The sequence below is a fragment of the Balaenoptera physalus genome (assembly GCF_965194825.1).
Source record: "Balaenoptera physalus genome assembly, chromosome: 13".
NCBI classification, from domain to species: domain Eukaryota; kingdom Metazoa; phylum Chordata; class Mammalia; order Artiodactyla; family Balaenopteridae; genus Balaenoptera; species Balaenoptera physalus.
In genome coordinates, this window is record NC_138892.1 from 34924730 (window position 1) to 34941788 (window position 17059).

General features: G+C 33.0%; 1 protein-coding gene across 1 annotated transcript in view; it reads right to left on the minus strand.

Moving 5' to 3' along the window:
• Positions 1–17059, minus strand: part of LRRIQ1 (leucine rich repeats and IQ motif containing 1) — a 207712-nt gene that overhangs the window by 61999 nt on the left and 128654 nt on the right. Inside the window, exons 23-24 of the mRNA XM_082418862.1 lie at positions 15290–15391; positions 10959–11054 (exon numbers count right to left, since the gene is read on the minus strand). Of these exons, the coding sequence (XP_082274988.1) occupies positions 10959–11054; positions 15290–15391 (198 nt within the window). The remainder of the gene's footprint in view (positions 1–10958; positions 11055–15289; positions 15392–17059) is intronic.

The window sequence follows — 17059 nt, forward strand, 5'->3', positions numbered from 1 at the left end:
GGAGCTTAAGTAGGAAATGATTAAATGAATTCCAAAGTGTGCTTAGTAGATCTAAGGGGTGGCTGAGGCAGTGGGACCTAAAGCTCGGATGTGAACACTAAATGAGTTGTAAGTTTAAGTTGGGCATAGGCCAATAATCTGACTTTGAGTAATAGCAATTGGCAGGAAGAGTGTTTCTGAGACTCCAAAGATATTTTTTTTTTTAGAGTCAGAACTGTTTATTAATTCAACAAATACTTATTGAATGCCTAGTATAGATGAATCTAATACTGTTGCTAGGTCCTGAAGATGGGAGGAAACAGAAATATGACTAAAACTTGATCCCTGACTTTAAAAAGGTTTACAGTCAGGGGAGGAAATAGATAGGACAGTATTAAGGAGATATGACAAAGGCCTATGGGAAGCTTGGTGTTATTAGGAATGACTTACAAATGAAATGACATTTATCTGAGTCATGAAGGACAAGTAAAAGTCTGAAACTAGAAAGGTGAGGAAAAGCAATAAAGATAAAGAAAATGGCATGAAAATATGAAGAGCAGGACACTTTTTCAAAAGAACAAGCACTCCATTATAGTTGGGGATATACTGAAGTAGTTCAATATGGTTAGAGAATATTTGGGGGTTAGGGGGGAGAAATGATATAAGGTGGTACTGGAAAGGTAGGCTGGGAACAGTATGTAAAGGTCATTGTATGCTTAAGACTTTGGAATTTATACTAGACGAAACAGAAGGACATTACAAGATTTTAAACAGGGGTGTGTTGTATGCAGAATTACAGTTTAGAAAGTCATTGCTATACAAGTATAGAAGATAGCATTTATAAGATTAAGAGATGTGTGAATATTAGAAAGGAGACCATGACAACTTTTCAGGGCAAGAGACATTGCAGGCAATAACTGATGTGGGGGTAGTGCTTACATTCAGCAAATGAAAAAGAGAACAGAATTAAGAATGATTCTGATTTTTCTCGGTTAAGTGAGTGAATGGTTACCGATGCTATTAACAGAGACAGCGAAAAGAATCAAACAGGTGGGTGGAGTGGAATATATATAATACACCTCATATTAAACATAGTGGGTTAAATTTAAGTGTCTAGAAAAAAATCAAAGGGGGAAAGATGGAGATGGATATTTAGCTGTCACTTCCTGTAAACATAAGTTATGTGAGAGAATTAGGTGTTATATCTTGATCTTTTCATCACGCCCCGGGAATAGGTCTGATTTGTACTTCCATGATGTTTTCTTTTGCTTATTTATGTGTCTCCTCAACTGGACTCAAAGGTAGTTTTTTAAAGACAGAGACTATGTCTTACTCATCTTTGTATCCCATGACCTAGTATAATGTTCGGCAAAGTGAACGTCTGCTGTATTAGTAAATAAATATGTGGATTGAATATAGAATAAGGTCAGAGACAAAATTCTAAAGGATATTGCTCTTTTAGGAACAGGAATAGGCAGAGAAGACAACTAAAAAGGAGGGGTCAAAAAAAAAAAAAAAAGGAGGGGTCAGATAACTAGGAGAACCAGGAGAGAGTGGGAATGAGGATGTAAAGGGAGAAAAATTCTAGGGAGAGAAATTCCTGAAGAAATGGCAAGTAGAATGAGGGCAGAAGAGAGGTTCCTGAGTTTAGCAATTAAGAGGTTAACATGGATTACTGTAATGAATGTAGTTTGAGTAGAATGATGAGAATGTGACTAGAATGTACACTCTGCATAACTTTATGAAAGGATTGTACATGAGATTATAAATCTCAGTTTATTAGTTTGTCTCCCGCTAGGCTGAGCTTCTAAAGCCGGAACTGATTTTTACTTGTGCTTCCAGTCTCAAGTACAATAAAAGAAGGCAGAAGCTTAAAAATGTTTTTTTGAAAGAATAAAAAATGTGGAATGAACAGAAGGTGAGAAATAAAGATACTGATTAGACTACCTAAGAAGGCTGATAAGGAAGAAAGAGAGATGGATGGGGTAGTCGAAAAGGAGGTAGCATCACATTTTCAATGGTAAAGATGCAGCTTATTCATATGTTGATTTTAAGAAGTAAGTGGATATAATAGAGACAGAAATTTAAGAAACAAGACAGGAGATAACTATACATGAGAACATCACGGGATCAGGCAGAATAGCATCCATAGCAAGGATGAAAAGTTTAGCCTTGGATTTAAAGAGAGAAAGTAAAATTTGGAATATTAATGGGAATAAAAATAATGATTGCTGCTACATGCTGAACATTGGGCTAAGCAATGGTTTGGCTCCTCACAACTATTCTATGGAATAGTATTATTCTTCTTATTCAACAGGTGAGAAGCAACTTAAATACATTCATACCTTGTGATTGCTATTTCTCTGCTTTTCCCCTTACATCTCTATATCTACTGTGTTCACCCTGGTCCAAGCTACCATCTCTATGCTGGCCTACTGCAATGACCTTCTAACTGGTCTTATCATGTTCACTCTTGTTTCTTCTCTATCTTCTCTCCACACCACATGTTCCATAATCATTACACGAAGAACACATCTGACCATTTCATCTTTTGCTTACAATGACTATTGTTCTTGGAATACAGAAAGCCAAATCCTCAATACGGACTAACATGGACAAACTAAAATTTCTCTGTCACCTGCCAACTTCTCCAGCTTCATCTCACTCCTTGATCTCTGGCCAAACCAGCCTTCTTTCAGTTCCTTTAATGTCCCAGTCTACCCCTGTCTTCAAAGTCTTTCATTAGGCCCACACTTTGGCCTGGAACACCCTTTATCCACAACTTCTCCCTTTGTCTAGTTACTCCTACCCAATCTTCAAATTCATCCCAAGTGTCACTTCTTCCCACATCCCTCTGGCTTAAATTCATAATGAGTTCCCCTTACTTTTCCTCAATAGAACTTTACTCAGTTGTATCATTATGCACTTATATGAGTATTAATAAATGTCAGTCACCCTCTTCCCTGCCCCTGTCAGATAGTGAACCCCATTACTCATGGTCTGTGTTTATTTCATTCACCACTGAATCCTCATCTTCTTGTATAATGCCAAGCTCATGGTGGATATTCAATAAAGATGTGTCAATAGATTAAACAGGAAAGACAAGGAATTAAGTCTGAATTTCCATGTTCTAAAGGCTAGCCCTTTCTAGTATCTTCCAAACATTTTTATTTAATTTAGCCAGTGATTTTATGTGGTATGTATTATTTGCTCCAATTAATTAATGAGAAAATTAAGTATAGAAAGGTTAAATACCTTCACCAAAATTACATAGGTTTGGGCTGGGATCCAAACTCAGTCCTAATTCCAAGCTAGTTTTGTCTTTCTGCTGGGGTGGAGATAGCAAAAATAGAAGGAACAGGGGAATGTAAGACTCAACAAAATTAAAAAAAAATAAATTCCTAGGTAAGTGATTTGATGCACAGCTTAAAAAAGAAAAAAAAAGTATAAATGTTATTGTTACCATGTCTATAAATATAATAAACTCACCAGAATTTAAAATCATTGTTAGACCTCCTGGACTAAGTCAATGTTTATTTAGATTTACCCACATATTCGTCCTTCTTTGCTCTACATTACTTTTTTTCTAAATTTGTGAATTTATTACTAAATGCTTTTAGAAACATCTCTGATATCCCAATTTCCAAGATTTCTTTCCCTATTATAGGTGGGACATTTTCAATTTTTAAAAAAGTTTTTATTGGAATATAGTTGATTTACAATGTTGTGTTAGTTTCAGGTGCACAGCAAAGTGAATCCATTATACATATACATATATTCACTCTTTTTTAGATTCTTTTCCCTTATAGGCCATTACAGAGTATTGAATAGAGTTCCCTGTGTTATACAGCAGGTTCTTATTAGTTATCTATTTTATATATAGTAGTGTGTATATGTCAATCCCAAAATCCCAACATATCCCTCCCCCACCTTATCCCCTGGTAACCATAGCCCTTACTCTGTTTTGTAAATTAAACAGAGTTTAATTTACAAATTACCGCTGTTTTGTAAATTTTTAAAAAAAGGGTAAAAATGATCTTCATTACTTTCTACGTCTCTAAGAGAGTTCATCTGAAATCCTTTTCCTTTTACCTGAGGAATAACGCCCTTTAGTATTTATGTTAGACTTGGTCTATTGGTGAAAAATTCTGCTTTGCTTGTTTAAAAATGTCACTGTTTTACCTTAATATGTTTTCATTTATTATCTTTTATTAAAAAACAGGACCTTCAATGGGTGATTTCAAAAACACCTAATTTAGTCATTTTTAAAAATTAAATTTCATCAATGTTATATATGTACATGGCTTTAAGAACGGAAAATAATTATCCCCAGATCTACCCCTTCCCATTCTCAATTTATACTCTAAAGGCAACTACATTCAGCCATATTAGTCTTTTCTCCCACTGCTAGCCTGCGCATATCTTGATGTTTTCACTTTTTGAAAATTTTTTATATCACTTATTGACCTCACAAAATAAAAGATAAAGATTTAGCCCTTTTACAACACCTCTACCATAAACATATATACCTCATCTTCCCATTTCTTAGACAAATCGTAAGTTTTGGTTAGATCACCACTTAGTGTTTACCTATTTATGACAATGTAAATATCATTTATAGCTGAGCCACATAGGGTACTGTAAATACCATATATGAGCCATAAGGGAAGGGTTATTAGCTTGTTCTATGGTTTTCCTCTAGTTGCAGGGAGGTGTGAGGATTTAATCCTCAGGTCAAGAAATTGTTAGAATTTAATCTCTACTGAATTCAAGATCAATGAGAATTCAGCTGTACCAGATCAAGCCCTTTTACCTCATTGTTGAGATTGTTTATTGAGCTACAAGTAACCAATATGGATAAAATGCAACTGAACCAGAGAATGGAAGCTAGTTATATATCCCCAAGTGGACTTGGTTACTAGCTGGTCATATACCGGAGACGACTACATGACTAATTAATTATAAAAGCTGCTGGGATCACCAGAGCTGACGGCTTCCTTTAATTGAGATTATCTACACACTCATAGCCTCGACTTGACTCTGATGCCCACATATTTCCTAAGTGCAGAATGACTAGGACACCAGGTCCTATGCCTAGGTGTCACAATGCCCTCACTATACTAAGCATGCTTTGTAGTCTCCTCTCCTTTGTCCTTCCTTAAAGCTAAGTAAATTTAGTGTTGTGTGAAGCCTACCATGTTTCATGAATTTAAGTGTTGATTTGAATTCAAAACACACAGCTTCAAACAGAAAAAAAAAAAGCAAAGCAGTTACAGATTACATTTCCTTTCTTGTATAACTTTTGTTCCTAACATTTAGTTATTTAATTTTTTACATTTAGTTTTCTATGTACTATCATTAGTGTCCAAATTCTTTGTTAGAAGGGTATATCTACTATATATTCATGCATTAGCCTTGTACACACATATCAATAGGTCACTCCAACACTCTCTTCCTGAGAAGTATATCTCCTATCAAATATGTTCGAGCACATCAGACAATAAAAACAATTTTTTTTTTCCCTCAGAGAGATTGCTCATGATGTTTTCAGTCACCATAGAGTATTTATTCTCAAAACCTGTGTGAGCTGTCATCCTGGGATCTCTCTTCACCATCATTGTAAAGATTCCTTTGTCTGTTTCTTTTGCTAGATCTCATATATCCTTTTCCATGGTTTAACTCTTCATTTTTGTGGAGTGGTTCCTCCAGTAGCTTCCTGAGCAAGGTTGCAAGGGAGATAAAGTAAGATGATATGTTTTTATATTTTTAAATTTTATTAATAGTTTGCCTGTTTATAGAATTCTAGGTAGAAAATAACTTTTCCTAAGAATGTTGAATATACTGTTCCATCATCTTCTAGGTTCTAAGATTAATGTTAGGAAGTCCAGTGCCTTTTAGATAACTGATCCATTACATGTGATCTGTTTGTCTTTCTGGAGGACTTCTAAACTCTTTTCTTTGTCCCTGGTTTTATGACATTTTCTAAGATGTGCTACAAAGGCTTTATATTCATTCATTTTCCTAACATGGGATCTTTTGATCTGGAAACTGGAAATTCCCTTAGTTTCGGGAATTTTTTGGAATGATTTCTCTGACAATTTCCTTCAATATATTTGTTGTTGTGTTCTCTCTTTCTGGAACTTCTATTAGTTATCAAGGTTGGACCTCCTGGACTGAGCCTCTTTTCTTTATGTTCTCTCTCATGTTTCTTATCACTTTGTATTTTGCTTCAGTTTCTGGGAAATTTCTTTAACACTATCTTCTAACTTTATCTTCTGCCAAGTTTTCATTTCTGATATCATTTTTTTATTTACAATGAGATATTTTTAGTTCTCTGAGCTCTCTCTTTCTTGTTATAGCATCTTATTCTTATTTCATGGGTGCAATCTTTTCTTATGTCTATGAAAATATTCATGGTATTTTTGAAGATTTTTTTCACCTGAAGTTGACTATGTTTGTTACTTTTTCTCTCTGTTTCTTAAAAGTTTCTTTCAGATGTTTTAAGAATCATCATTTGTGTGCTTATATTTAGAGAGGGAGTCTATAAAATTGATAAGAAACTGTACAAGTGAGTGATGCCTATCATCTTAGGGTGACCTACCTGAGTCCTATATTGGAAACACTTGATGTCAATATTTAGATGTTTCCTCTTGGACTGTTAAGAATCTCCAGAAAGGGGCTTCCCTGGTGGTGCAGTGGTTGAGAATCTGCCTGCTAATGCAGGGGACACGGGTTCGAGCCCTGGTCTGGGAGGATCCCACATGCCGCGGAGCAACTAGGCCCGTGAGCCACAACTACTGAGCCTGCGCGTCTGGAGCCTGTGCTCCGCAACAGGAGAGGCCGCGATAGTGAGAGGCCCACGCACCGCGATGAAGAGTGGCCCCCGCTTGCTGCAACTAGAGAAAGCCCTAGCACAGAAACGGAGACCCAACATAGCAATCAATCAATCAATCAATCAATCAATAAATCAAAAAAAAAAAAAGTAAGCAGAAACCCATAGGTTTAAAAAAAAAAAAAAAAAAAAAAAGAATCTCCAGAAAGACTCCTATAATCTCTTTCCTTAAAGTCAAAGGCATGGTGCTATGGAGTAAATGTCTGTGTTTCCCTAAAATTCCCATATTGAAATCTTAACTCCCAATGTGATGGTGTTTGAAGAGGGGGTCTTTGGGAGGTAATTAGGGTTAATTAGGTCATGAGAGTGGGGACCTAATGATGGAATTAGTGGCTCTATAAGACGAAGAAGAGAGATATCTCTCTCTCTCCACATGTGCTAAGGAAAGGTCACATGTGTACATAACAAGAAATAAGCCAGAAAGAAAGCTCACCCCAGGAACTGAATCAGTTGACGTCTTGATCTTAAACGTCCCAGCCTCCAGAACTGTGAGATATAAACTTCTGTTTTTTAAGCCACCCAGTCTATGGTATTTTGTTATGGCCACTCGAGCAGGCTAAAAAACGTGATTATCAATCAGCCTTCTGGTAGCTAAGCAGGGGAAGGGCTTGTGGCCCTGGCATTTAACATGAATACCTACACTTACTCTTCTTAGTTTTAGCAAGGTGCTAAGGTTTTTCCTGAATCCAGAGACTCTGTTTTATCCTATACAAAGAATTAAGTTCAAGAATTTTTCAAGAGTATCCTGGACCTATTTATTTTATTACCCTTTTCACCCCACTTCCAGAAGGCCTAATACCATCAATTCCTGAAACTTTTGGTTTGAGATAGTTCTCATATTTCATTGCTAGTTTAAGCTTTTGTTTTCTATTTATTCATATATTTATTTTTTAGTCTAAAAAAACTATAATGCCGTTGCCCCTTCCTTATATTCTCATGTTTGTTAGTATGTGTCTTTAAAATATCTCCCCTGAAGTTTTAGTGAGGGTTTTCAGATCCATCGTCTTTACCTGGAAGACCTTAGATTATCACTTAATTTTCAAAACATCACGTGAAGTAAAGATTAGTGTTCCCAATTACAGATGAGAAAAAACAAACACAAGGAGCATACTGATAATGAGTATTTATGCAAGATTCAAACTGAAGTCTTCTCAGTCCAAATCCATTGTTACTTCATTACCTCATGTAGCCTTCTTTAGATAGAAAACTAATGTCCTTGATGATGAATTTTCTAAGATATTGTAATAATTCTCCAACACCCTGATAGGATTATCAGCCATCACAGAAATATAAGAAGTGTCCTAGGTAGCAAGTGAATAGGCAGCTGAAAGGTGGAGAGAAAGGTTACTTTCAGGGAGCAAGGAACAACACAGATAAATAAAGGGTGCCATAGGTTTCTCCCAGAGCCAATCTCTTTCCCCATTTTCTCTGTGAAGCTTTGGCTCGGGAATCCAGATGTCATCCTCCTTCTTCCTTGTGGCTGTACAGAGAAGCAGCAGGTAGACAGCTGGGTGGCATGAGTGTCTTGCTTTCATTTTTGAAGAGAAAGTTTTGTTGGGTATAGACTTTCATGGTGGAACTTATTTTCTTTTAGCACTTTGAAGATATCATTACATTGTGTAATAGTCAGCTTGAGCTGCCATGACAAGATACCAAGGACTGAGTGCTTAAACAACAGAAATATATTTTCTCACAGTTCTGGAGTTTGGAAGTCTGAGATGAAGGTGCTGGCAAGTTTAATTTTTCAGAGGCCTCTCTCCTTGGCTTGCAGATGGCCACCTTCTTACTGTGTCCATACATGACCTTTCCTCTGTGAATATGTATGTGTCTTTTCCTCTTCTAATAAAAATATCAGTTCTACTGGATTAGGGTCCCACTAATCTGACCTCATTTAAACTTAATTAACTCCTTAAAAGTCCTATCTCCAAAAATAGTCAAATTGAGGTTTAGGGCTTCAAACTATGACTTTGGGGAGCAGCATGATATAACAATTGTCTTCTGACTTTCATAATTTCTATTAAGAAGCCAGCTTCATTATTATTGCTCCTTTGAAGATAATAAACTTTTGTCTCTGGCTCTTTAAAGAATTTTTCTCTTTGTCTTTGGTTTTTTAGTGCTTTTACTATGATGTGCTACAGTGTGGTTTTCCTTGTATATATTTCCTTTGTAGTTCATGGAATTTCCTGAATCCATAATTTGAGGTTTTACCTCACCTTAGTAAATTCTCAACTATTAACTCTTCAGACATTATTTCTACACCATTCTCTCTTACCTTTCCTTCTTGAACTGTAATTACACGTGTGTTAGACATTTTTTCTGTATCTCACGTCTTCTCTTTTCTGTATTTTTCATTCTCTTTCATTTCATGCTTCAATTTGAATATTTCTTTCATAGCTATTGTCCTGTCCAGTAATTCTCTCTTCAGTTTTGATTAATCTGTGGTTAAACCCATGCACTGAGTTCTTTATTTCAGTTGTTGTGCTTTTAAGTTATAGACTTTCCATTCAGATATTTTTATAGGTTTAATATGTATACTGAAATTCTCAATTTCTTCTTCTATATCCCTAAAGTTATTATGTATGTTTCTTTTAAAGTCTTCATTATCTTAAATCTTCTTGGCTCAATTTCTGTTGTCTATTGTTTCTCATGGTGTTCAGTGATGTCTCATCTCCTTCTATGCCTTTTTTTCTATTGTGTGCCAAAAATTATATAGGAAAAAATGTAGAAATAATTTGAAGCTTGAGACGATGTTATCTATTTTGGGACATAGTTTATGTTTGTTTCTGGCAAGAGGTTAGTAGAAAGTCTATTTCCAGTTCACATAGACTGGTGACATCATCAAAAGCTTTGCTCAGCGTCTTAGCTCTTGGGATGTCCTTCTTGGCTTATAATTCTTTACTTACTTGTTAGTTCTCCAATGACGTCAATTAGCTTTTTTAAAACTACATTTTCCAGCTTTTAAAGTTGTTCTCAGAAAGAAAGTTGGTTTTAATTAAACAGTCCTCTATTTCCAGAAGTGGAAACCCTCTTGTATTTTTTAATAAAAAATAAACTAATAATATCTCACAGCCTATATATCATGGTTATTTCAAAGAACTCTAAAAGTTCTGAAATCCCTTTTCATTTTTATCCATATACATATCATATATATATGAAACATATATAGTCTATATGTCAATTATATATATTATATATTTGTATATGATATATGTAAATAATATATACACAAGACATATATGTAAATACAAATATATACTTTGGAATAGAATATATACATATTATTATGACTGAATTTGGGTGGAAATTAGAAAATACAAACATTTACTACTGATGTAGATAAGGAAGAGTTTAATCAGCTTCTCTCTGGCCCTGGATTGCCATTCCCCAAATCTCAATTATCCATAGACAAATACTTTTTTAAAAACTGCAGTTTGTTTTATGCTTCACTAGACTGAATTCCCTAATCAGACTTTTTTTGTTTTTCTGTAGAAAGTTGAAATGATTCCAAACCTTTATACTACTAAATGGTATGATAGTGCCTAAAATGTATTTGGGGAGTTTTGATTATAAGCATGTCTCTTCTTAAAAGAGTACCTTCAGGTAGCCTTTGGTTACCTGCATTAACCTTGTGGCATTTATTTTACCAGCTCTTAATACCTAATTGTGTTGGCACTATTAGCAAGTACTCTATATAACTATGGAAATACAAGACCTACTATAAAACCATATACAGAATGTGACTCTGTGCTCTAAGCTGGCATTAAAAGAAAGAAAGTGTGAGAAGAACATGCTTGTAATCATACAGTAAAAAATACCACAAAAGAACATGGTTTGATTAGAAATGCTCTGAAGTAAAAATTATAGAAATTAAAGTCTTTTAATGACTTCAATACTCAAAAATTTGATACAAGAATATTCGAACATCTATGATATATAAAAACATATGGTATGTGTGAATCTTCAGTTTTATAAGAACAGAAATAGAAGCATGTTAGTGACGACAGCACCAAACTGGGAATTATGAAAATCTGACTTTAAAGTGAAGTAAAATTGTCCCAGGGATTAGAGGAGTTAAGACTGAACCTACCTCTCTGTGAAGGTTGATGGGCCAGATCCAATTTTTTTCCTGGCTTGTCTAGCTTCCTTCCTTGGCCAAAACCAGAAGTCCAAGTTTGGCATTGGGCTTTAGGAGTAGGAAATTTAAGTTTCAGCAGATTAGGGCAGGGAAGTCATTTAATTTATGTATAAATAAAAAGAGGAATAAATAAAACAAAAATATAGTGTTTACTTTTGGGCTGGGTGGAGAGGTTCTCATCTATCTGAAAATTAAAATTGTTGATTGAAAATATGGTAACTCCTAGAGTTTAAAAGATTTGGTACTTAATAATGTTAGGTAATCATAATAAAATTAGAATAGATAGCATCTAAACACAGGTCACAAAACAGATATTTATCACCATGTTGGCACTAAACTGTTTCTTAATTTATATTAATGCAAGCTATAAGAAAGGAATAAAAAACAAAAATATTAGTTTCCCAGAGTTTTGCCTAATATAATAGTTAGTCTTTTTATTTTTTCTTAAATATTTTGATTATAAGTTTGTATACATTTCAGGGTTACCCAAGAACCTTTGCTCTTCAATGTCTGCATTTTGTTTTACTTTTGTTAGCTTTGTTTTGATAAAGAAATTATCCCCATTTCCCTTCAGCCACTTACTCTCTGTATGACCTTGGGCAAGTCACTTATCAAACTCTCAAAACCAGTTTTCTCTGTAAAATATTGACAGTTACAATACATTCTTAAGAGTTTCTGAGAAGACTGAACCAGAGAGTTTAAATAAAACTCTTAGCACAGTACCTATCAAGAAATACAGTAAATACTACCAATTGCAAACAAGACAAACAACAACAACAACAACAAAACACCACACCTATACTTTAAAAATGACTGTTGTCAAAGATTACAAGTTTTGAGCACTTACTATGTATTTATACTGTGTGCTTCAAGCATTTCACAAGTAGGATCTCATGTAATCCCCAACAAGTAGGTACTATTAGTATCCAATTGTACAGGTGAAAAAATAATGCTAAACAGGGAAGTTAAATAATGTCCCCAAGGCCACACAGCCAATAAAAGGTGGAATCAAGATTCAAACTGTGTTTGACTAACTCTAGAATCTACACTTAACATCCATTAAGCTATGCTTCTTTTTATAGCAGTGATAGCCAGAGAAGAGTGACGTAAGGGCTCCAAATTGAACATTTGAAACCAAAAAAAGAAACTTGGTGGAAAATATTTAAGGTAATAATTTAAAAATGTTTTCCATTCTAAGGCGAGATCAGATATTGAAACTTAAGTAGAAATCATTGGTGATACAGAATAAACCAAGACAAGTACCGGACATTAAACAAATATAAATAAATAAGCAAATAAATCAAGTAAACCAGTGTTGAATCTGTAAAGTGCTCAGGCTCTTAAATTGCATATCATAGGAAAAACTAACTGATATCTGACACATGGCACATGTATGAGGTTACCCTGAGAACAGGTGTGGTCAAAGATTCTTCAGCCTTAGGTCTGAGTGAAGGGTCTAAATGGTCTTAAGGGTTAAGGGCAGCTAGACAAAAATTGCCAGCAAGTCATGAATATAGCAAAATATAAAGATATTTTGTAAAACATGGTCTGTTAAAAGGGTATAATTTACCTTACGTCATTTAATATAATTTGACATTTCATATTAAATATTCCCCATATTTAAGCATATTTTGATATTTCATATTAAATATTCCTCATATTTAAGCATATTTTAAATCCCAGACCAATAGAGTATATCTACCATCCTCTCTGTCCTGCTAGTGACATCCAGATAAAGACAAAAAAAAAAAAAAAAATCAAAGCATTTTAGTACAATTTATAAGAGGAATCATGAAAATCCCACATAGGCAACATTGCAATGTGAAGTATTTTTAAATTTAGTTTTTTTAAAAATCAAAGTTATTATAAAATATATGTGCATTATAGAAAAAATATTCAAATAATACTATCATCTAATTCCAACAAAACCAAGAAAATTATTACAGTGCCGGCATACAAATATATTGAGATACTGTTCCACATAGAGTCATTCAATCTAAACCTACAGTAAAATTTAATTCTGATCTCCCTCACTTTTGGGGGTAATATACCCAATTGTTAATTTTATTTGAATTTTTTAAGGGAAAGCAAAGTTTTTCCAATGTTTTAAAATTAGATTGTGGTGATTTTAATTAGATTAAAATTATATTAGATTTAGGTTGTATAACTATAAATATATTGAAATTTATCAAATCATACTCAGGACAGGTACATTTTATACTATATAGATTGTATCTCAAAACACCTGGTTTAAAAATGCGCCCTCCACTGGGAAGCTGTGGTTAGTCAGGTTGCTAACTTGGAAGCTGACTGGCCTCTGTGGCCAGTCAGAAAATAAAGAGTATGAGTCTAGGAGGTGGATGAGGCCAGAGCAGCAGTTAAACATAACATGGGGTTCAACGTGGCCAGCAATAATCAAATAATCTTTGCCTTACTCTTTTCCCCTTAAAAGAGGGGGCAGAAATAAACATATTAATTAGGGAAAATAATGTTCTTCTACACACAATCATTTTTGCCAAGCCCATTCCTTCAAAAAAAAAAATGCCTTAAAATAACTATTAGTCACTAGAATATATGGTACATAAAGACCATTCAGTGAAATTAATGACATGCCAAATGTACTTGAGGTTTAAAAAGAAAAAAGTAAACTAAACACATTTCATATGGAGGAAACAAAACAAAAATGCACATTGTATCATAAAGCATATACAGAAGTGTTCCATTTTATTTCTATCATTATTTGAACTTCTTCTGGCATATTTTATTTTAGTATACAGATCAATAGATATACTGTATACATATATACTATTCTTGATGGTAACATATCTTCACCTTTCATAGGATAAAAGAAAATGTAACAGAACAGGTTGGGATAGATTTCTTCCTCCTGGTTCTAAAGTACATGCTAATTTAAAGGGCAAAAATGCCCCAATTATCTTTCTTCCTAGGCATATCCTTTCTAAAGTAACAGTGCTATACTACTTAAGAGGTAATATCTGTGGAGTTGTTATTGATTTTAGCAGAATTTCTACTCTTCCTTTCAAAAACAGTGAAATGGTGAAGTTAAGACTGTTAAAAGAAATGAGCCCTGATTAAAACTGAAGCCTTATTTTACACTGAAAGTATTTTTTAATTCTATTAAAATACTAATCCATAAACATTTTTTGCAATAATTTTGATTTTTTACACCTTCATTGGTCATCACATTTTTAATGTTTTACTATGGAGAATTTTAAATATTAAAAAAAATTGGATGGTAAAACAAACCTCCTTATACCGTCATCTATTGATCTAACAATTTCAATAATTTGCCAGACTTGCTTTACCTATCTTTCTAGGCATATTTTTATTACTATATACTTAAAGAAAATTCTAGACCCAATGTCTTCCACCCCTACATACTTAGTAGGTATCTCTGAATAAATATAAAATTGGTAACTATCAAATTTTTCTTTAATTGAGACCTTACTGAATAGAAATTTAAATTAAAATGTATCTATTTTCAGTCATGCTATAATGATGCATAACTTTTAAGATTTATTTAAAATGTACAGAAGACAAAGTATTAAATTTTCTGAATAGTTCACTTCCATTCAAAATATTTGACTCCATTTTTTCCTATTAGAAATTACAATCCAAAACTATAGGCAAAATTATGACCATTTTAATATTAAAGATAAAGCAATAGCAAACTTGTTTTAAGTCATATTTGCTGCTCTATTACATTTAAATATTTCTGATTAATAATATAAGTCCATAATTGTTCTGAATGCTGAAATAAGGAATACAATCTGCCACTTAGATATGCAGATCCTTTACCCAAGAAGTGAGTTGGACAAGCTTCAAATGTAGTAAAATATTTAAAATTCCAGAGTTTAATTCATAATGTTTAATGCAATTTTTATATATTGGCAGTAAATATATTAGAATGTCATTTCAACATGTAATCACTTCCATTGATATAGGGTGACATTATCTGTCAGTGTAAAATTTAAATATAATTAGCAACACTGATGATACAGCATTATAAGACTTTCACATAAAAATACAAAGAATTTAAATTTATATAAGCATTTATACAAATACTAAACTACTATGCTAATGAATCAAGACACCAAATTAGTATTTTAGCTCCAAGAGCCATATTTTGACTTTTACTTAATTATATTTTATACATAATTTTTTATATATGTACTTTAGGGCTAATGAGGACTTCTAAAATTTGCTTTAAATACAATTTTCCATCTTTTTTACTTTTCTATATATCTGTGATTAAATCATACCTTCAAAGTAGCCATCTCTTTGTGGCTGTGCTTTCTTTGGTGACTTTGTATCAGATACTTTATTTTCATTGTTTTTGAATAATGCTAGGCGCACAGTGGGATCTAGACAAAATGAGAAAAATAAGACAAAAGCTCAACTCTTGTTTTTTCCTTCTCTGAAATCGCTATACATTTTTTTATAATAATATTAAAAATAATAGCCATTCTATAAAATTCTGTGAAATTGATTATGATGTTATTTTAAAAAGCTTTATAATATGAAAAAGTAAGCAACATTTATATATTCTTGGTTATCTGATTAAGCATATAGCCAATACTTTATATACAGGGCAGAAATACTAATAATTAGAAAAAATTTACATTTACATTTTCCAGTTATGGCATCATCTTTTTACTTACAGAGTTGTTTTACTGTTTATTATTTTAGCTCCTTTGTTAAATTCCTGACATTTCTGCTGGAATAAGGTAAACTCTTCATAAATACATGTAGATAAAATCTATTGTTACAGGAAAAACCATATACCCTACTTTTTTAATTCTCTAAACTCTAAGGAGCTAAGATATAGGAGATGGAAACAAGACAAATAATGAGATAAGAAACAGATAAAAGATAATTTTCAATAGTTTTAAAGATAAATGAATGATGTTTTGTTTGCCTTGATGTATGATATTTTACATAATGAAGATGTATAAATTCTAAGTATTTTTTATAGACAAGAGAATTCTGAATTTATTAATTTTACAAAATAAATAGAATAATTGTAAATGTAGGGCGCTATAATTTTTTATTGATAATAAATGGTTCTATGGAATGTGAAATTAGGGATTTAGTGTGGTTGAATTAAGACAAAAGGTTTTTGCTTGTTGAAGAACTGTAAGAAAAGAAAATAGTGAAATAAGTAACAGGGAGTAGAATAAGGAGTGGAAAGTTCTGCATTTAAAGTAGGTTTATATACCTACTGACATTGTACAACATTGTATGTCAATGATACCTCAATAAAAAAATAAATGAAGTAGGTTAACATAAAACCACAATTCAGGGCAGCATACATTTTATTAATATCTTACATCATTTTACAAAAAGAGACCTTAAGAATCTTCGATTACTATCTAGTGCAATAGAAGTGAATATGCTAAATGAAAAAATAAGATTCAAAATATCATAAAACCCAAATTACATATTTTAATTAAATGCTAAAGTAGCACGTTTTTTAGAACGTGAATTGCAGAAGAGTATCTGCAGAGTTATTTCTCAAGCATGTGCATATTGAAGATTTCCGTTAGTCTTCCAGTAATAATTTACCCTTGCTAAGCATGATTTACGTGTTTCAGAGAGATTATATATTTCATATTAGGAAAGATATTGGTCAATATTTGGATACATCTCATAATTATAAGTGACCTAAGGTATTATAAGAGTTGGGTGCTTCTATATGAATTCAATATGAACTATCAATAAGAATAATAAAAAAACTCTGTCTATATATTTAATTGAATAAGTATTATATATCACTTAAGTCATTTACAAAAAAAAAAGAATGACATGTTAAAAAGAGCATTAGTCAGTCAGGGAAAGCAGATTATCATGGGTTTACATACTCTACGATACCTTATTATAACCTGCTGATCTTTCTACACATTCTCCTGACTTTCTTGCCTTTTTAATTGAGCTATGTATTTCCTGAGCAAAAATATTACAATTCGACAGATCTGGCTTAGATCCAAACTCCAACTTTTACTAGTTGTATGATTCTGGACAAATTGGTCTCA